At 44.9% G+C, this 20,384-nt stretch overlaps 1 protein-coding gene across 1 annotated transcript in view; it reads right to left on the bottom strand.

Annotated features, from left to right (window-relative positions):
* Positions 1-19,284, bottom strand: part of LOC130405021 (cilia- and flagella-associated protein 46) — a 40,601-nt gene extending 21,317 nt beyond the window's left edge. Inside the window, exons 1-19 of the mRNA XM_056609978.1 lie at positions 19,028-19,284; positions 18,790-18,911; positions 17,495-17,626; positions 16,909-16,973; positions 15,795-15,959; positions 15,225-15,348; positions 15,057-15,148; positions 13,262-13,435; positions 12,072-12,171; positions 11,573-11,671; positions 11,215-11,414; positions 9,056-9,281; positions 6,349-6,466; positions 5,427-5,547; positions 3,761-3,873; positions 2,923-3,017; positions 1,829-1,935; positions 1,154-1,366; positions 385-577 (exon numbers count right to left, since the gene is read on the bottom strand). Coding sequence (XP_056465953.1) covers positions 385-577; positions 1,154-1,366; positions 1,829-1,935; positions 2,923-3,017; positions 3,761-3,873; positions 5,427-5,547; positions 6,349-6,466; positions 9,056-9,281; positions 11,215-11,414; positions 11,573-11,671; positions 12,072-12,171; positions 13,262-13,435; positions 15,057-15,148; positions 15,225-15,348; positions 15,795-15,959; positions 16,909-16,973; positions 17,495-17,626; positions 18,790-18,911; positions 19,028-19,076 — 2,508 coding nt within the window. The 5' untranslated portion in view covers positions 19,077-19,284. The remainder of the gene's footprint in view (positions 1-384; positions 578-1,153; positions 1,367-1,828; positions 1,936-2,922; positions 3,018-3,760; positions 3,874-5,426; positions 5,548-6,348; positions 6,467-9,055; positions 9,282-11,214; positions 11,415-11,572; positions 11,672-12,071; positions 12,172-13,261; positions 13,436-15,056; positions 15,149-15,224; positions 15,349-15,794; positions 15,960-16,908; positions 16,974-17,494; positions 17,627-18,789; positions 18,912-19,027) is intronic.
* Positions 19,285-20,384: the final 1,100 nt, after the last annotated feature.

Raw genomic sequence — 20,384 nt, 5'->3', positions numbered from 1 at the left:
TGGGGTCTTCACTATTTACCCATAACTGTGACAGCAGTTGACGGGCAACAGGGCCTTTCCACTCACCGATGGGCCTTCATGCCACGTCTCTGGGGCCCATTGCTGCTCCGAGATCCTGTACAACTTAGCCTGGGACCAGTTTCCATGTGTGCCACGGGGAGGCGTGTACGAGATCTTGACAGTGGAGAGGCTATGTACCGGCTGAGGAGACTTACGCACTCAGCTCCTCTTTTCGCCCCTGATAACAAAGGGCTATCCGGTGGCAGTAACTGAAAGCAGAGAGTAGCAAGCAGCATGCAGCATGCACTAACTACAAGCACTACTACTCCAACACTACTGCACAGACGCATCACGCGCCTAGACGCATCGCACACACACACACACCTCCAGAGCCTTGTTCAAGTCCTTTAGGGCGGCCGGCTCCATCGCCAGGGTTCCCCCAAGGTGGGTGGTGGAGCCTGCCTTGTCCGGGGTCCTCCCCGCTCCCTTCTTGGTCCTGACTCCGTCTCGGCCCAGCAGAGGCTGCAGCAGCCCGCGGGCCACACAGTCACACAGCAGCATCAACAGCGCCTGATCCCTGAGCAACACAACACAGCAGATGTAACCCGCTATCTGGTGGTGGAACTCGTAGTGATAGTGAAAGTGAAACTCTCTGGCCCAGGGACAGAGAGTTTAAGCTGTTGTTATTGTTGTTGTCCCTGCGTTTTTGGGGAAAACTCTGGAGCCCAAGGATCATTTGAACTTTTTTTGTGGTGAATACTCCACTCCACAAGTGCTTGCCAAATCATTTTAAAAGTACGTTTTTTTTCTGGCCGTGCTAAAGTTGCTGTTGGTTTGGACTAGTAAACACACCACGGTATTAAAGTCAAATGTTGTTAAAAACATGAATACCAATCCTTTAATTTGTTTGATGATCCATGTATCTGCTGGGGACTTAATGACCCAGTATCCTGAGTTTAAAAGCAAGGTTTGTTTTGCAGTAAACTGACGAAAGGGAATTTTTCTTCAGAACTTCTTATATATAAACTAAAATAAAAGCGAGATATATATTATATTAATTAGATGCAAATCATTAATTTATTACAATTATAAATATTACAATGTATTGCAAGACTTTGTCACTTGCTCTTTCCCAACTCTCCCCAGAACCTACCCATAGTGTCCAGTTCGTCTAAGCGTGTCTACTAGCGTTTGGAAGGTGGGCAGGAGGGTGCGATACTCGCAGGCCGCCAGCAGGGGGCGGCTGTAGTTCCAAAGGTACACGGCGGCATTGTCCACCATCCACCACTCGCCAAGCTCCTCCCCCAACTCCGCTCCCCGCAGGAAGCCAGCGGTGGCATAGGCCGACAGAGACTGGATCCAGTCCCTAAGAGGGAGGTAAGAGAGGAGAGAGGAGAAAGAGAGAGAGGGAATGAGAGCGAAAGAGAAGGAGAAAGAGAGAGTGAGAGCGAGAGATAGAGAAAAATAAAGAAAAAGAGAAAGAGAGAGAGAATTGAGTGGATACATTTAGTTTAAATTATCTAACGACATACTTAGAAAGATGCTCAGAGACACTTTAAGGGGTTACATAACACTTTTTAACAGCTGGGGGGCAGCAATTTTGCAATTGGAACACGATGGGAACCCAGCAACCCATATGCTCGGTTCGCATTGCGTCCAACATCGTTGGAGGTTTAGGTTTAGATATTGTATAGTCGCAACAGAAAGACGGCACAACACGCTGCTCTGCTTCTCTCTGGGCTTCGACATAAGAGGCACTGCTGGGTGCCCCAAAGTGAGTCAGTCTGTCAGTCAGTCAGTCAGTCAGTCTGTCTGTCTTTGTGGCTACCTGTAGACCCCCCACTGGTCCTCAGAGGCGGGGCCTCCTCTGTCCTGGGGCAGGACAGCAGGACTGTTAAGCTCCACCCCCTCCGATTGCAGCTTCTGGACAGTGGCCTATGAGGGAAAGGGAAATCCCTCCATCACATAAAGAAGGCATTTAACCTTCAGAGGAAGTTATCAAAACAAAGGGGGTATTAGTAGTTTAAATTAGTTTAGCTGGGGCACATCAAAGGTTGTTGAGGAAACATTGGCCATGGATTTTGCTTTTTCATTGAATTCTGAAATAACATTTTTGCATTATTTTCTTCAACAATTTCGTGCATCCCTTTTGATTCCCTTGACTTGTGTTCAAAGTGAAGGGAAGCCGACTGTCACAGAACAAAGGAAGTAACACACTGGAGACAGAGGCGCCTCCACGGCTCCTGCAAGGTCACGCGGTGAGGATCTGTCGTTCACCGCTTTTCTTCAAAGTGCTTTCGAGCTAATCTTCTTCGGTCTGGGGGGGGGGGGGGGGGGTAATAAAAGCTTGATGGGAGGTGGATTACACAGCGCAGCAAACAAGCCCAGGACTCCACCCAATCAGCTTCCTCTCCCATGGCCGCTCGTTAAGAAAATCCCAAAAAGCTCATCTTCTGATGCTGAGGGCAGAGAGCTTTGTAATTGTTTTAACTCCTATCTCAATAAGAGTAGTCTACCTGGTTCAAAAAATAGTATACGTTGAAAAAATTCTCATATAAAATCTCCATTAACTTTTAACAAGCTTTCCTCGAAACAGTTCAAGAAGGTTTTGCATAAAAGTAAACAACTTATAGATGAAACCATGATCTATACAGCGTCACGAATCCCAGAAAAATATGAGAATATATCAGAATATCTGAGAATATCAAGCACAGTACGTTTCTCTGTTCACTGCTGATTCAACGTCCATCTTCAGTTAATAGCTTGTGATTAGCTTCACCTAGGATGAGTCCACAGACCACTTCAAATGAAGCATGTTTTCCGCTGTGTGGTTTGTATTTTGAGTATGTGTGTGCGCGCGCGTGTGCGTCCGTGTTTGTTTTGTGCGTATGGGGTGAAGGCCTAACGATGAAGAGCACACACCTCAGCATTGATGAAACAGATTTCGGCCAGGAGAAGAAGCACATCCCTGGAGGAGGCGTTGATCTGGACAGAACCTTGCTCTGGACTCTGACCCTCTGGAACAGAGAACATCACCCATTTTACAGCGATGACAGAAGTCAACGTCCCTTTCATTTTCCACAGGGTTCCAACTTATCTTATATCAATGACAAATTACGCATAATTAGAAAACAACTCATTATCATCGTTATCATGGGGTGTACCACAGTGGGAAATGCAACAACCCTAAAGCCAATTGGTGAAGCAATTTACCTGCACAGGACATTACAGCAAATCAAACCGATTTAGACAATGAACCATGAATTTGAGGTTCATTGTGTTACAAGACAGCTAGAAGGGAAACTGTCAGAATACACTACGTCATTTCCTTTGAGGGAGTGGGAGTGATGCAGGGAGGGTTATTCTATTCAACTCATTCAAAAAACCTTTTGTGACGTTCACTGGTAGCAGTAATAGCAGTTATATCTGTCATAATCCGTCTATTCACTCTGAACACTTTGTATGTATGAGGAGAAACTAGGCGATTAAAAAAGAATGATAATAATAAAATAATATGAATAAATGCAGTTTATTAACACTTTCTCAAGGCAACATTCTATAACACATGTAATAAGCATTCGGCCAAGCACACAAACCATTATCTCCACATTAAAACGGTTAATATCCAAAGTTAGGATTATCAGTTTGAGTGTGGTCTGTTTCTTGACAGGAAAGAAAATGGTCTTTTGCCATGCTGGCCACACCGGAGAGCTAATTAGAAAGCCCTCAGGATCCCTTTCCCATGACTTCCAAGACCTACTCTCAGTCCATCTGCCGTCGTCGTAGAGCAGACAGAAGCGGCAAGCAGCTCTGCATACGTCCCACACCTCATGTCCCCTGGCAGCCTTCACCAGCACTGCCCACACATTCACCCTGGAAATACAGAGTACGAAATATGAACTACTTTTGCTAACAATGCTAATGAAGATGATAATAATAGGATGCAAGGTACAATATGCAAGATTTGCGATTTCAATCCAGCCAGACACTCTGTATCGCACCTCTCCCTACTCTCTTCAATACCTGTTGAGCCTCAAAAAACAAGGACCGCTTTGAGAGATTTAAAGGTCCCATGGCATGAAAATCTCACTTTATGAGGTTTTCTAACATTAATACGAGTTCCCCTAGCCTGCCTATCGTCCCCCCTGGCTATAACTTGCGTTCGGTGTAAAACGAGCACTAGTAGGTATACTGCAAAAAAATGGAAGCTCAGGCGCGCTGATTTGGAATGTGGCCCTATATGTTGTTATAAGGGCCCAAGCTACCTCCCCTTTCTCTGCCTTGCCAACCAGAGAATTTGGCCCGCCAATGAGACAATGAGCTACGATCGTGCGAGTGCCTCATGCTTGTGTGTGTGTGTGATTACACACACTGTAACGCAAATGTTGTACACTTCTTTGTTATTTGGATAACCGTTCTGCTGTTGGTGTTATGGCGCATAACACGTCGGACTCTCGTCTCTGGTATTTCCACAATGAGACTCGTAGTGGGGGTTATCTCAGCCATGGTTGAGAAGGAATTGGGTGAAAGGAACTTTGGCTTTGACTCCCTGAAGTACATGAACCTCTCCCGCTTGAAAATAACAAAATGCCCTCCAAGATTGTGGCTTTCCTTAGCGGTGAAAGCTGTGTAGTAAAGCATACAGTTGAAGACACACTGCAAATGTTATTTTGTTTGGGTGGACATCAATAATTAATGGTACCTTTGGGGAAGGCCTTTCAGCAGTAAAAGCGATGTTTTCCCTCCCTATCATGAATGCGGCCTATCCCTCACCTCTCTGTTTTATTTATGTATCCTGGAGTTAATCATTTTCGGATGGAGCTCCGGCGTGGATTACAGACAAATAAGAGTGAGATAGACGGAAGAAGAAGTACTGTTGCCTCTACAAACACTGATTAGTGCCTCACTCATGATGTCAGTGTATAAGCAGCTCATAATACACACAGCTGGGTGATCCTTCGTGGACCAGGGAGAAGCTGAGAGGGAGGATTGAGAGACCTTGAGAGGAAACTGAAAGGCGTGGATAGAACACAGCAGCGTCTAAGGCTCATAGACAAGACCTGAAGCACTTAGCTGATCAGTAATATCGATTTATTATTCCGATTTCAGATAAGAGCATCTAAAGACTGATGGCCGACGAGCTGGGAGCACGGGACGTTTCACACCACTTTCGCTGCATATTTTTTCAGACCAATCATGCAACTCGGCCAACAGTAGTGAATGTTAAAGAAGCCCTATAAAGTTTTTAAATCAACACCGTGCAGACTGGCCCCTTTCAAAATAAACTTAAACTTTATATCTCTAATGAAACAAGGCGTACCTCTGCCCCATTCATTTTATGGTTTCCGGCCCAGACTCCGTGCAATCTCAGAACCACCAGAAGTTATAATAGAAAAAAATAGGACAACCGGACCCTCCATGCGCACCTCTCTGTGGCGTTGTTGTCATCTGCCAGTCCCTCCAGATGTCCCTTCACCCCCTGGACCGACCTAGAGTGATGCTTGGCCTTGGCAGACAGCTGAAGTGCAGGTACAGTCCCATCACTGCCTAAACAAATGACAAGATCAACCACAGATAATAATATTCACACAATATACTCCATCCCCATAAAAAAACCCACATTAACTTTCACGATTAAAAGCAGTCAGTTTAGTAATGTTCCCGAACCAATTGAGAGTACGCCTCTATAATGTATGCAACATGGTAGGAATGTCCACTCATGTGCACAGGAACCCTGGAAGGCGGTATCCATTAGGGTCAGGAAATGCTTAACTCTGTAGCACTTTGAGATTTCTGAATGCTCTACAATTAAATATATTATTATTATTATTATGCATTCACTCCGGGCATGCATGTGTTTTGCGCCTGCCGCGAAGGAACCTAAATGGATTTTTTCGGCCAGGTCCCTGGTGAGTTATGGCATTGTCCTCATGGACCCCTCGTCCTGCCTAAGCAGGCGCATGCGTCCGCGGGCCGCAAGCGCTGAACGCTCTTTTAATCCGGAGCAGCAGAGAGCACTGGAGGGGCACACGCACCTCAAAGACAGGATCCACTACCAAAAAAAACAACTACCCCCCCCCCCCCCCCCCCCCAAACCCAACCCTCGTCGCCAGAAGGCTCCCCTATCCTCTACTGTTGATGTTGTTATTAAAATATACACCCTGGCCTGCACCCCAAGCCTAAGTGTCTTATGTTAACCATTAAAATATATTTGAGACCCACGTCCCTTCCATTTCAATCCAGACTTCCCCGTGACCCAGGGACATCGAGGTCTATTTGTTAAGAACAAAACAACGTGTCTGGGAGGTGTTTGGTCAGGAAGAATTGGAAGTAGAGTGGAAGTCGTACTTTCAGGCGTGCAGTCCGCATCCAGCACTATCTGGAAAGCATCAGGGGCCAGGAGGAGACCAGCTTGGACCAGCGTGGAACGAATATCAATGCTGTCTTTTGGGGCCTTGTCCTTTGCCTGCAAAAAGAGGGGGGAAAGAGCAAGAGAGAGATATTATTCTATTCTTCTAGTACAGCATGAACCACTCTTAGATGGTTCAACCTTTGACCCCTGCTTCCCCAACGCCACATCTCAAAGACAAGCAGCCACGGTTTGTTAATGGCCCAGTCAAGCATTTGTAATCATGCTTTTTTCACCAGAGATTAGTGATGATATATTCAGACACATAATGACCAAGGACTAAGCCCAGAGACCCATTTTCTTGATCTTGTTACATGCAGACATAATACACAGATTATGGAGGATTTGTCTGGATATCTCCATGGAACTAATGTATTAAGCACGGCCTAAAGGCAATGCCATGTCCATGAAACGTGAGATGGGCGCATTTCCAGTAGATTGGCTGCTGACACGGAACATCATAGCAAACATTAACACGGTGGAAAAGGCACTGTCACTTCCAAGAAAGTGCTCCACCTAGACAGAATGAAGAAGTTAGTCAGTCAATTCTGTTCAGTCAGATTCTGATTGGTTTTCCGAAGACTGGTTAGTTATACTCCAGGGGCCGGTTGCACCAACTGGACTTAACTAAGCCGGGTCGTAACTGCTAAGTAGGTCTTAGTTAAGACCTGGCGTTAAAATGGAACTAACGCCGGTTGCACCAACGGGACTTTTGCCTGGTCTTAACTACGCCCGGTCTTAGCCATGCACGGCCATGTGAATGTTCCATGGAATGCGCATATCACCGCGTTACTAGGATACTCCGTGCCGACAGCTATTTACTATTTTACTTGACATGCTGTTGGACACCGAAATAAATAATTCATTCTTTCATTCATTGTCATTCATCAATTGTGTTAATGCCTAACAATAAAACACTGCAAACTAATGTAATTAAAATATGTATTTGTAATGTCTGGTTTACAACGAGCAGGCATTTAGACGGGAATGGTTCTTTTTGACCGAAGCTATGCATTGTACATCATCAAATGACAAGGAGCTAATTGAGTTTTTTTTTGACTATAGGAGAGATCTGTTTAATGTGTCGGCCCATATAAAACATCTAAACATAATTAAAACAATATTCACAACTGATAATAAGTTGAGAACGGACTAATCGGCCAGCGATATCTTCAATTGCTCTGGCTGGACGCACGTCTTCCTCGGGGACTGCCGGTGGATGACTGCGGTCAAGCCAGCCGACTCATCAAGATCGGCGGTCAAGCCAGCCGACTCAGTTTTTTGCCGTACCTGTATATACTAGCCATTACGGTAATAGCGTCTCAGAACTAGTTTCAAATAAAAGCATTCGTCGGGTACATCAAAGGAAGTGTACGGCCGTTGTGGTATTTGCTTTCAAAATAAAAGCCCACCAAACATTCCAATATGAGACATATTACATATGATTTTGGATACGATTTAAAAGAAAATGCCCTGTTATTCCAGGCTCAATTCTCTTCATGGTTATAGTTCACGACCCCATGGGGTCAAGCAAAAGGTTTCAGAACATTCTGATGTGGGGTCGTGAACTATAACCCTGAAGAGAAATGAGCCTGAAATAACAGGGCATTTTCTTTTAAATTGAATCCAAAATCACATGTAATATGTCTCATATTGGAAACTTTGGTGGGCTTTTATTTTGAAACTCCACATCAGAATGTTCTGAAACTTCTTGGGTGACCCTATGGGGTCTTGAACTATAACCATCAAGTCAAATGAGCCTGAAATAACAGGGCATTTTATTTTAAATTGAATCCAAAATCATATGTAATATGTCTCATATTGGATATTTTGGTTGGCTTTTACTTTGAAAGTAAATACCACAAAGGCCGTACACTTCCTTTGATAGTATTTGCTTTTATTGACTGTCTTTTTGTATGTACCCGACGAATGCTTTTATTTGAAACTAGTTCTGAGACGCTATTACCGTAATGGCTAGTATATACAGGTACGGCAAAAAACTGAGTCGGCTGGCTTGACCGCCGATCTTGATGAGTCGGCTGGCTTGACCGCAGTGGTGGCTGATGGTGTCTGGGGAGAGGGATTCTCTTGGAGATGTTGTGAAGAACGGTGCACGCAGCTATTTCTGTGCAGACCCGTTCTGGGTGCATCCGCATCTCCCCATGAAGGCAGTGAAACCCTCCGGATAACCCTACAGGCGGTCGATCTGTGAACACTGATCATATCGCCGGCTGTGTTTTGAAATGCCCCGCTTGCATAGAAGCGAAGCACAATGAGCAGTTGCAAGGATGGTGGTAGCGCTGCATTGGATTGGATGTAATTGCTTTAGAAACAACCTTGAATTTCAACTCTACACTTGCCCCGGACCAGGCGTAGGATTTACGCCTGGTCTTAGTGAAAAGAACGCTAAGCCCAGTTGGTGCAACCGGCGTAACGGTGTGCCCCAACGGTCGGACTTGGAACACCAAGTTACGACCAGGCGTAGTTAAGACCAGGCTTACACCCAGTTGGTGCAACCCAGCCCAGCTGGTTTGGCGCGGGGTAGAGCCATGGATCCAACATCCAGGTACCACACACGGGAAAAGTACCAAAGCAAGAAAGTCATCTTGGTTAATCATTGGAAAGAATAAAACTGGACAAAGGAACCTGTTGGAGCAGCATGGCGGCCCTGTCCTCCGGCCTGCTGGGGGCGCTGTACAGGGTGGCTCTGAGGCGCAGCCGGTGGACCGTGGTCAACAGGCGCTCTCTGCGCGGTCCGTCTGCCAGCAGCACGGCTCTCTCCAGGTGCCCCAGGGAGGCCTCCAGACGGCCCTCCTCCTCCTCCAGGAGGGCTAGCTCCTGGTGGACCTCACAGCGGGTCTCCAGCAGCATGCTGGGGCAGGGAGGCAGGTAATATGGTTCATCGGGTTACAAGGGGGGTGCCTAAACAGCGATATCCACCCCCCACCCCCTGGTCTGGGTCTCTGGTTGTCTGAAAAACGCTCAGTTAAGATGGAACAGTGATGACGTTGAGTAGTAGCCCGAGTTATATGACCAACACTCAACACCGTTAAAGATAACTGTTCCCAGGCAATCATAGTGAGCAATAGGCAGTTTACCAAATTGTAAATCAATACAATAGAATTGTATTCCATGTTGTAAGTAGTTGGGATTCAACAGGTAAAATGTAGAAAACATTGCATTTGTATGTTGGTCAAACAAACTTTACCCAAGTGGCAAAATAACTGGAGATTTCAGAGTTTGAGATAAATGTGGCAAACTCTGTAGTGAACAGAGCGTTTACATGGTTTTTCCTTAATGGAAGAATTTAATTCACTGTCTTTCCTTTTTTGTTTAAATATATTTGATGGGCTTTTCTAAGGACAGGAAAATGAAGAAAGACAGGAAAGTGTGTTGAAGAATTGAGGGAATGTTGCTCATTTCCTTTTCTCGTGTCGGTTGAGGCTAATGTGTTCAAGTTAATGAGAATTCAGGTAATTGCTACAGGTGCTTGTTAGAAGAAGTGAGTGGAGGCTTGAGAACACCCTCAAGCACATCAACATTGAAAAAACTTAAATCAGGCCAATCGCTGGAAGATAAATAATAAATACAGTGAGGAATTATTTCATCCAAAAAGCTGTAATGAGTTTTAGAAGCAACCATTTAGAACAACTCTAGGGATCTTTGGTGTGATGATAGTAATTTCTGTTGAATGATGGACTATCGAGTCAGAGATTACCATCTGGCTGCAGATTGCCTGCTGTTGCTGTGATGATCAAGACTGCTTGTTATAAAAAAAATTCAATGGCAATTTTAAGACAAAGTCTGACAAAAGCCTCCTCTGTGGGCAACAAGTTTATGTTATTTTTGATCCCCCCCCACCACACACACACAAAGCTTTTGATGCGACGGCCACAAAAAACAATGAACCCTCAAATTGGGGGGTCCACTTTGGAAATGTTGAAATGTTGAAATGTGAAATGTTCAACTGAATAACAATGAACAAAACTAAGACTGAGATATTTAATAATAACCGTCGCAAAGCAGTTTTGTCACTTGAACTGACCAACATTTTGAAAAGGAGAGGATGAAGACGTGTCATTTGTAAGGGACAGCATTCAACACAACCGACAAATACTTTCAGTTCTGTACTGATATCATCGTCAGGCAGATCAGTGAGATCCTAATAGGGTCTACACAGGAGTGCCAGAGTGCCAAACCATAATCATGCACAGCTGGTCCAATTACACACGCAGAGCCTCTTGGGCCAGCTGATACCAATCTCCTCATTAGCAGAGCAGTTAAAATGACAAGTGTGGAGACACCGGCAAAGAGCTGCTATTTGCTGTGACGGTGACGCAGCGATCGCATGTACCCGCTACCTCTTATTTAAGTGGCTAGTCATCTGTTTCCCCATTAACCTTCCTGACCTAAAATTATGCATACTGTTGTGCATCAAAGGTGACGTATTATAACACCAGGTGTGACTGTGATTAGCCGTTACGAGCCCTTTTGAAAATCAGCCTCTTCTTATATCACGGTGGGCAGGTCCACCTATATGTGTGCTGAATAGATCAGTCTACCAGTCTACCCATCGAAGTGTATCAAGCGTTGCTCGTCTATCCGTCATACATCTAGGTGGACACGCCCACTCGTGATATCAGAAGAGGCCTATTTTCAAAACGGTATCTAGAGGCTAAACACAATCACACCTGGTGGTATAAGATGTCACCTTTAAATTCTCCATACTTTCTCTTTTTAAACAAACTTCCTGCTCCTGCTTTTTCACACCACAAACTAAAAACCCTGCGGGGCATACGGGGCACCTGTTGATGTCCTCCAGGGCCTGGGCCACCCTCTGCAGCTCCGTCCGGACGCGTTTCCTGAGGTTGCGCTGCAGCAGGGGCAGGCAGACGCTCCACTGGGTGGCACACACCGCCTGCACCGCTCTGGGGTCTGCCTCGCCCGCCGCCGCCGCCACGCGCCTCAGCAACCGATCCAGCTTCCCTATCTCCTTCAGCCGCGCCTGTCAGGACAAAGACCGGGGGGAACCAGATAAGCTATCCCACAGAAAAACCGTGACAGGAAGCTGAACGTAGATTGGGGTGGGGTGTGGTTAGAGACAGGGACAGTGTAACATAATGGGGGTCATGGATGAGATGCTGGTGGTGTGTGATAAAGCACCTCGATGCCGGCTTTGGAATAGACGCTCATCTTCTCTTGCTTCCTCAGGACGTTGAGTTCACACTGGAAGCACTCCAGCATGACATGTTGGCTGGCCGTCTAGTGTAGAGAAGCACAGACATGATCTCTGCCATGGGTCATGGTACATGCATCAAGGTAACACACGGGCATTGATGATTCATTACCAAAAGAGTTTAGAATGATTTTCAGGTAAGTCATGGATGCTTTTTATCTTAAGTATAGCTGTGAAATTCTAAAGGAGCTCATCACTGCGGGCATATCATAGACGAATCCCTTAATTCATAGACGAATCCCTTAATTAATTCGGCTAATGCATTATCTTCAACAAATATGCGCCCGGCAGTTTCCCAGCATGTGCCCCACTGAGCAAAAGCTCTTCAGATCAGATGCATGTAATTCCTTATCGCACGGGGCCATGCCAATCGGCGTGCGGAGACGCACGGTGCTGGTGAGCATATTTTATTCCTGGATATCTCACTGTTTCTTTGGCTGATCTCAGCTCCTTTAAGCAGCTGGCGACCACCTCCCGTTGCTTCCTCTGCAGGCCAAGCACAGCCAGCTCCAGCAGCAACACAACTCTGCAGAGCACAGATTCAAACTGTCTGAGATTCCGGCAGAGTATTTATAGTATTCACCGTCACGATACAATAGGATAATGCTTTATTGTCCGACATGTCTGACATGTTTCTTACATCCAAGCATTATCACTGAAAATATGAATGAAATCATAAAAACACAGATGCATACTTTAAATCATTACAAACACAGAAGACATTATTATTTCACCTACATCTGACCCTGGATTACGCTTCAGTATAACCCTATTACATTATCTACCCCTGTATCTGCGGTTTGTTGGCAACAACGTTATTAAAATGCATGACGTGTAAACATGAATACAAATTAGGCCCACAGAAATTATTCATGCACCATAGACTATGGGATCCTCAAGTCTCTCAGAGCCTGCAGTGCATACAGAAAGACTAATTTAAAAGTGTTTTTGTGCGACTCATATGTGTTTACTATGGATGAAATCGTTGACCTAGGGGCAATTATCAGAAATTATTCATGGTAATATTCTCTGGAATATAATTCTGATGCTGGCATTAGCGTGGAGTCCATCCTTATCACATGACATCACATCCTGTGTCACAACACGGATCAGTCTGAACCTCATGCCGGCCGTACCCATTTCTTGTTCAAGGACTGCGTAGTTGTTGTTGTTGTAAAATGAAGGCCGCCGCTGGCCAAACAGTATTGATGCCCCCCGAAGCAACGAGGGACAATGCTACCATAAGCAGGTTAAACACATCCACTAAACACTCAGTGCGGTTATTGCAGAAATATACTCTGTTGAACAAGAGCATGCTCTAGCGGAGATTCTCACGGAAAATAAGTTTCCGCCACAGCACACGTTTATGGAGTCACTTGTTTTGTTATGCTAATTGTCTGAAGCAGATTGTCTGTCAAGGTAATTACTCCCGCCCACATCCACCAGGATGGTCTCCATGCTATTGGTTATGTGCTCTGGCACAGAATATGTATAACATCTTTGTGATCTCAATGGGGGTTCACTTATTTAGAGGTTTGAGAAGCAACATAGAATGGTGCCTTTACTTTTTATGGATCAGGGATTGCTGGGCAGCGGGGGGTGGGGGCGGCACCCACCTTTCAGCAGGGGGGATGGCTGCAGAGGTCTGGCTTGTGTTAGTTGGAGTCTCCCCCGGCATCACGGCATGGGGTCCTGCTGCGTGTTCAGCCAGCAGACTGAAAACTTCTTTGAGTTCCACAACATCCTCCTCGCTGAGAAGACACGACTCTCTCTCTCCTCCCTCCACCCTGCTGATGACAATGAAGAAGTTAAAGTGTGTGTGTGTGTGTGTGTGTGTGTGTGTGTGTGTGTGTGTGTGTGTGTGTGTGTGTGTGTGTGTGTGTGTGTGTGTGTGTGTGTGTGTGTGTGTGTGTGTGTGTGTGTGTGTGTGTGTGTGTGTGAAAATGAAAGCGAGTTAGAGAAGATCAGGAACCGTGAATAGATCCACTCTCCATTCCTCCCTTCATCCACCCATCCATCCTAACAACCCTATTGCCCGCCCTTGCTCTGTGTGCACTCACACACAAAGCAAACCTTGGACGGACCCGGGTTGGTACAATTTATAAATATAAGGACAACACAGCTGGGGGCTCCGGGTGAATCACCCTGCCTTTGCTGCTGCTGCCTATAGCAGAGCTACTGCGCCATAATTAGCTGTGACACATCGTGTACATGATCGCATTGTGGGTCATCCGACCATCTGCCAAGACTGCAAGCTAATGCCCCCGACCAGGTAACCCGCCCGGGACGGAATGACTTCCTGACCCCCAGCTTGTTGCTTGGCAAGGCGCCAATAGGTCGTTGACCCAGTGATCTGGGTCAAGCTAGTGGGTTTCAGAAGGGTGTCCCCCAAACTACAGTGGGGATACAATTATATAAGATTTAGGATCAAGACTACAGTACAGCTTCTTCCCCCAGGCCATCCGACTCCTCAAGGGACAGATCTGATCATCTCTGTTACCCGTGGTTTATGCACTATTGCACTATTGCTTTATATTCATATTTATTATATTCATATTTATATTCCCGCACTACTCAGACACATAGTCATATTTATATTCCCGCACTACAAATTCCACACAGTCACTTTACTGGTTTGCAGTTATATGTAGCATGTTGTTGTTGTTGTTGTTGTTGATTTTTTGTTATTATTGTCGCTCTATGTTGCACCTTATGTTCTTGGGAAACGCTATTTCATTTCACTGTATACTGTGTATATGGCTGAAATGACAATAAATTATCTTGAATCTTGAATCTTGAAGAGAAGCAGGGAGTGATGTAAGGAGCCTTACACACGAGCAGTATGGTAATGTGTATAGCTGTGTGTTGGTACTACTACTCTCTGTAATCGAGGACCTACCATGACTGAGTCTGGGTGGGTGGAGAGTCTGAGATTAAGCCGGATCAAACAGGTTCAGTATCAGCATGAAAATACCAATGCACTTGGTAAAATTAACTGTGATGGCATTGGAGAAAATGCTCTTGAAAAATATAAAATAATTGCTACCAATCATCAGCCATGACCCCGTTGCGTTTGGAATGAAAGACAACTTTATTTGTATAACTGTTCAAAACTGTATTTTAAAACACTCAAAAAGAGTTGAAGCACTTGCTGAAAGAGCAAACATTAACGAAAGCTGATCAAGCTCTTCTCCCCCCCCGCCCGAAGACTGCTTTGGGAAACAAGATATTGATTGAAGTACGGCTTGTTTTGGAGTGCTGGGTGGAAGAGGTCTACGTAAGAGGTTCTCACAGTCCTTCAAACATTTTAAAGCATCTTTCATCTTTTTTTAAGCAATAGAAATGCATCTGAAATTAGTTTAAATAGATATTGTTTTGTTTTTTAAACAACGCGCATTAAAAATAACTTACTTTTTAAGCTTGAGTATTTTATGAAGAACTGCCCCACTGGGAGCGTGTGTGGTCATATCTGGGCTACTGTCCCCCAGCAGCTGGTACCGAGCCTATGGAGAGCAGAAAAGCATTAGCACACCGCCAATGTCACTCACTACAGTCAAATGGTTCAAGGCTTTATGATACCATGAGGGTGAGGACTTCTGGATACAGATGAGGGGCGTGTGACGCGACAAATTCTGATGTAACGGTGGAATATCTGCAGGCATCCTCCCTCCTCCCAGCATCCACAAGGCACTCCACCAGATGTCTGTGGACAGAGACCCAGCGGCATGAGGTCATATGTAAATGTCAATGCTTCAGGAAGAATTACATTATGGGTGGTTGGAGGGAGAGGACAGGGTAGGGTGAAAGAGCATTGAGGCCACAGGGTTTGGATGGGTGCTGTGTTGGTTTTTGAGGCACTGTATTTCGTTAGTGTGGAGGGGGACAGTTTCAAATGCAGTCATCCCCTTAAATCTTTTGGCTTAAGGTGGAGACGGGGATGACAGCTGGATAGAGATAGAGTCGGTGTGTGTGTGTGTGTGTGTGTGTGTGTGTGTGTGTGTGTGTGTGTGTGTGTGTGTGTGTGTGTGTGTGTGTGTGTGTGTGTGTGTGTGTGTGTGTGTGTGTGTGTGTGTGTGTGTGTGTGTGCGTGTGCTGTGCTGTGCATGTGCTTGTGCATGCGTGCGTGTGTGCGTGCATGCATGTGCTTGCATCATGAGCTCGGCCCTCCAGCTGTAGTCAGGCTCTGCCACCTCTTCCAGCGCCGAGACCAACAGCGCCAGCGAGGGCGCCAGGCGGCCCCGCAGACCCGGCCGCAGCAGCGGACGCATGGCCTGGAGGAAGCGCAGCGAAGTGTTGAACACCAGGAAGTGGTATCTGGTCACAAAAACAATCAGTCAGAGGATTAATTAAAGACAATGAGGGGCCACCAGTGGGCCCCAACAGCGAGAGCCGAAAGAGGACGAAAAGAGACATGAATAATTCACACGGCATGTTTGTATATCTTCCGTCTCGTACTACATCTCAATTAAGGCCCTCTGTTGAGTGGGGAGGGAATTCACGCCAAAATATGGATCCACGGAAACCTATGACTTGCTAATGAGTGTGCATTTAATGAGAACATATTAATAGTGCATCACTATTAATATGTATGGGGGGGGGGGGGGGGATTACAGCACAGTGCTGCTTTCATTAACCAGAGACCGTGTATTTGTCTGAGCTTGGCGCCATTGGATGGGCTAAGTCTTTGGTGTTTACTGGGAGGGACCATTGATTTGTGCTCCTTGATGGAGCGCTTATGAGATCATAAGCGACACAGGGAGAGCCAAGTCTCCAGACGCGTCTTCTTAAGAGTGTAAGCCGCCGAAGAGAAAGAGACAACCCTTCCGATCCTTTGTTTATCATCTACATGCCATACCCTTTTCACCCCAATGAGACTCCTTTATGCAGTCTAACACTCAGGGGGCGTATTCAGTGTGGGGGGAACACAGGGGAATTCGAGGGGTGAGTGGGCCGATCCAATATGAATTACGCCTCAACCAGTGTCATTGCCATGCACCACATTTTTAGAAGAAGATAATGAGTATTCTTGGGATGCAACCCGGCATAAGCTCCTAGTGAGTGCCATGCAGCGCTTCCTCAGCATGAATATTTCACTTTCATATTTGGCTGGTTACAGGCTGGCATTGGTACGATTGTGCCTACTGCCAGACAATATTAATGAGGATATACATAATCTTAAATGATTCCCGTTCCACGGCATTAAAAGAAAAGCAAACTGAAAGCGGATGGGATCGCGGGGGCAAACTTCAGACTGATTTCATACCTCGGATTGTTCTTTGATATCTCAATGGCCTTCTGAAAATACAGCAGCGCACTTTGAAAGTCGTCCTGAAAGTAAAGAAATGTTAAAGGAGACAGTTGGGATGATGATGAAGGCCAACATGTAAATCATCCAAGCTACTATTTCATGAGTGATCAAGTGTATTATGCCTACAGCTAATGATGGTGGACGAGGATGCCGTTACGCATTCATTATTGGCAAATGTCAAATAGCTAGTGGTGGTTTATGAAGCTGGGTTAGTCTATCTATAACTGAAAGTTATAGATAACAGGTGTGAAATAGATATATCTCTGCAGACGTTTTTTGGTGTATTTGTTTGTTGTGATGGACTGAGTACCCACTCTTTCGCTCACGTGCACACACACACACACACACACAAACACACACACACACACACACACACACACACACACACACACACACACACACACACACACACACACACACACACACACACACACACACACACACACACACACACACACACACACACACACACACACACACACACACACACACACACACACAAAAGTTTTGTGCGCTCTTGAGACCAATTTGCTGTCTTTACCGCGTTCCCGCTGGTTGCTGGAGACCTCAGCTGGCCCTTGCAGAGGTAGGCTCGACAAAGGAACTGATTAGTCGCCGGGTTCCCTTCAAAGTACGACTTTAGACACGCCACACTTATCTCCATGCAACCCAACTGAAAAGCCATAGCACATGTGACAAAATCTATATTTCAACTCTCCACCTTCAATTCTTTGTAGACCTAGCTTGCTATGAGGCAAAACACATTATACAAATGTTGTGTGTCTGTATCTTTTTTTGTGTACTTTGCCGTGGTTTCATCTCTCTATGCTTTTAATCAACAAGGAAATAACTCTTTCAATGTGCCTCAAAACTATATCATGTCGAAGAAATTGTGTCAGTAAATGATAATAGTGATCATAATTATATCGCTAAAAGCTGATGTTAGCACGATTTGAGAGTCGTAAAGAGAGAGAGGGCAGAAAAAAACTAAAGTCAATATGTTCCTCAATAGGGTTAGGGTTAGGGTTAAGTGTTGCATTCACACACCTGTGATGGAAAAGCAAGAGGGATTCTCCAAACCGAAAAGATGCCCTAATTGGCCCGAATTGTGGCAAGAGCAGTCTAAAATCTAAAATAGTCTCATGCAGAGGCCGTTCGGTCAGTGTCCAACTAGATATGTGCTGCATAAATGAGCAAGGTTTACTTCAGTCCACTGGGTAGGCTGGTAGACTGATCTATCCAGCACAGATTTAGGTGGACACGCCCACTAGTGATGTCAGGGGCAGATTTGCGAAACGGCAAAACTTGCACAAAACTTGCACAGCGACAGATAATGATTTGTCGTGCGACAAAACTTGGGCAACAACGCGAACGGTTTACAAATGTGTCTTTTGGTGTGAACGCGGCTAATCACACTCACACCTGATGGTATAATATGTCCCCTTTAAAATATCACATCAGACCACAGACACTCAAACACCAGCATTCCTCAAATCCCTTCACTGGCAGCTTTTCACTACCTCATCTATGAATGATATAACTGTGTCGCTGGGATCAATTGATTAATTATCTAGTAGTCTAATTGTGGTTCTCCATGTGATTCAGTGAATGGGTTACTTGTTATATGGAGGCTCATTCAAGGGATAACAACCTACCAAATCGAGGTTGTTATCTCTTGAAAGCCATCACTCTCTTTCTCTAATCATTGGTATACAGTTCACGTTTATGGTCTAACCATGAAGTTCAGTTCACCAAGTTGTTCGGCTGATTCACCGCCATGATAAAACCAAAGGTGATACGGTTTACACGGTTATCTCCGTGAGTCCGCCAGCTCACCTGTAGAGCCTCCTCTGCACACAGCACGAGCAGCTCCGCGGCGCAGCAGGGCCGGCGCGCGCCTCCGCCATCGGGGAGCGCGTCCGTGATCAGCTGGTATGCTAGCCGCACAGCCTCAACATCTACACATAACAGTGCCGTCTACGTCTGCTCATGCTTTCAGAAACAGCTTTTAAACCAGTATTAACGTGTTATAAACTACACTATAAAACGTTAAATTGACATGATATTGACATACCTTTTTGTTCCCTCGCCCTGTTCAGATATTTTCTAATATCCAGGTCCATGTCCTGTGCCGTGGACAGTTTGATAATAGTTCGTTCTTGCTTTAGGTGTTTCTACATGTATTTGAACGACTCTTGTTCAGGTAGGGTTAGCTACTTTTCTTGACGCAGCGAAATATTAACTACCCGCACAATGTTGAATGGTCTTTAAATATATCCTCAAACACGTTTAGACATCGGGCACATTCAGATAGCTATTAAATAGATCTCAAGTTTGTCATGGTTAGCGTTACTTGGCAACGGGAAGCAAACGACGGCAAGCAGAATGGTTCAACTTTGGTACCAAATGTGTACGTCTGACACTTCCGTATTATATTTTGTGTGTTATGCAGAAATACAGCACAACGTATTGGTCATATTGGTTATCATCAATCATAAGTGTACTTCAAACAATGAGTCATTTACAGGCCACAACAAAACAAGATATTGGTGACACTGAAATGTTTCTGATCAACACATTCAAACCCTTTCCCCTTTAAAATAATATGAAAAGAGCAAGCCTGGATTATAGACAAGCATACATGTTATTTCTGGCTATTATTAGTATGCATTTTTCAAATATAAATTCATATAGACCCTCTGCAGTAAGCACACTAATTAGGCGCAGATTTAAACCCCTAGCATGTGTGCAAGCTAGTGTTAGGACTAGACCTGCACATTGGGGCCTTGACCTGAATTTGTAGTAAGCTTAACAAGAGGTGAGTGTAAACCTGCGCTGCAAACCGTATGAATGTCTGAATGTTAAACCCGAATGGCTCCAGTAATTTGGCTGAGTGCTTGAAAGCTTTTCACTTTGAATTCAATCCAAGAGTTTTCTATTTTAATACTAAAATGCCTTTTTAATTCTATTTTACCCATTTCTTTGCATGTTTTCTTTTACTTATCTGTTATTTTATTTTATTGTATGACAATGTTTATATGTGAAGCACTTTGAGTCTGCTTTGTGTATGAAAAGTGCTATATAAATAAAGTTGCCTTGCCTTGCCTTGCCTATGTAGCCGCACAATCTTTTTCTTTAAAATTTGAAATATATTTTATAATGCTGTTCCTAATAACACACATCTAATATTCGTTCTAATCCAGATCCTTGCCCGTAGCATGGGGACACTTGTAGGAGAGCAAAGGTAACATTGTAACTGACACCACAACACATGAATCACCTCAACATCCTTCACAGAGTGTCAACAATGCTAATGACTCACACAGAAGAGGTACTATACTGGGATAGGGTAGCATACTGTTGCATTAGCCTGTATGGAAGACAAAATATGTTAAATTAATTTAGTATTGATCAATATTCACAAACAATTG

The sequence above is a fragment of the Gadus chalcogrammus genome, chromosome 15 (assembly GCF_026213295.1).
Source record: "Gadus chalcogrammus isolate NIFS_2021 chromosome 15, NIFS_Gcha_1.0, whole genome shotgun sequence".
Taxonomy (NCBI): Eukaryota; Metazoa; Chordata; class Actinopteri; order Gadiformes; family Gadidae; genus Gadus; species Gadus chalcogrammus.
The sequence above is the reverse complement of the archived record's forward strand: the minus strand, read 5'-3'. Positions and strand labels throughout refer to the sequence as shown.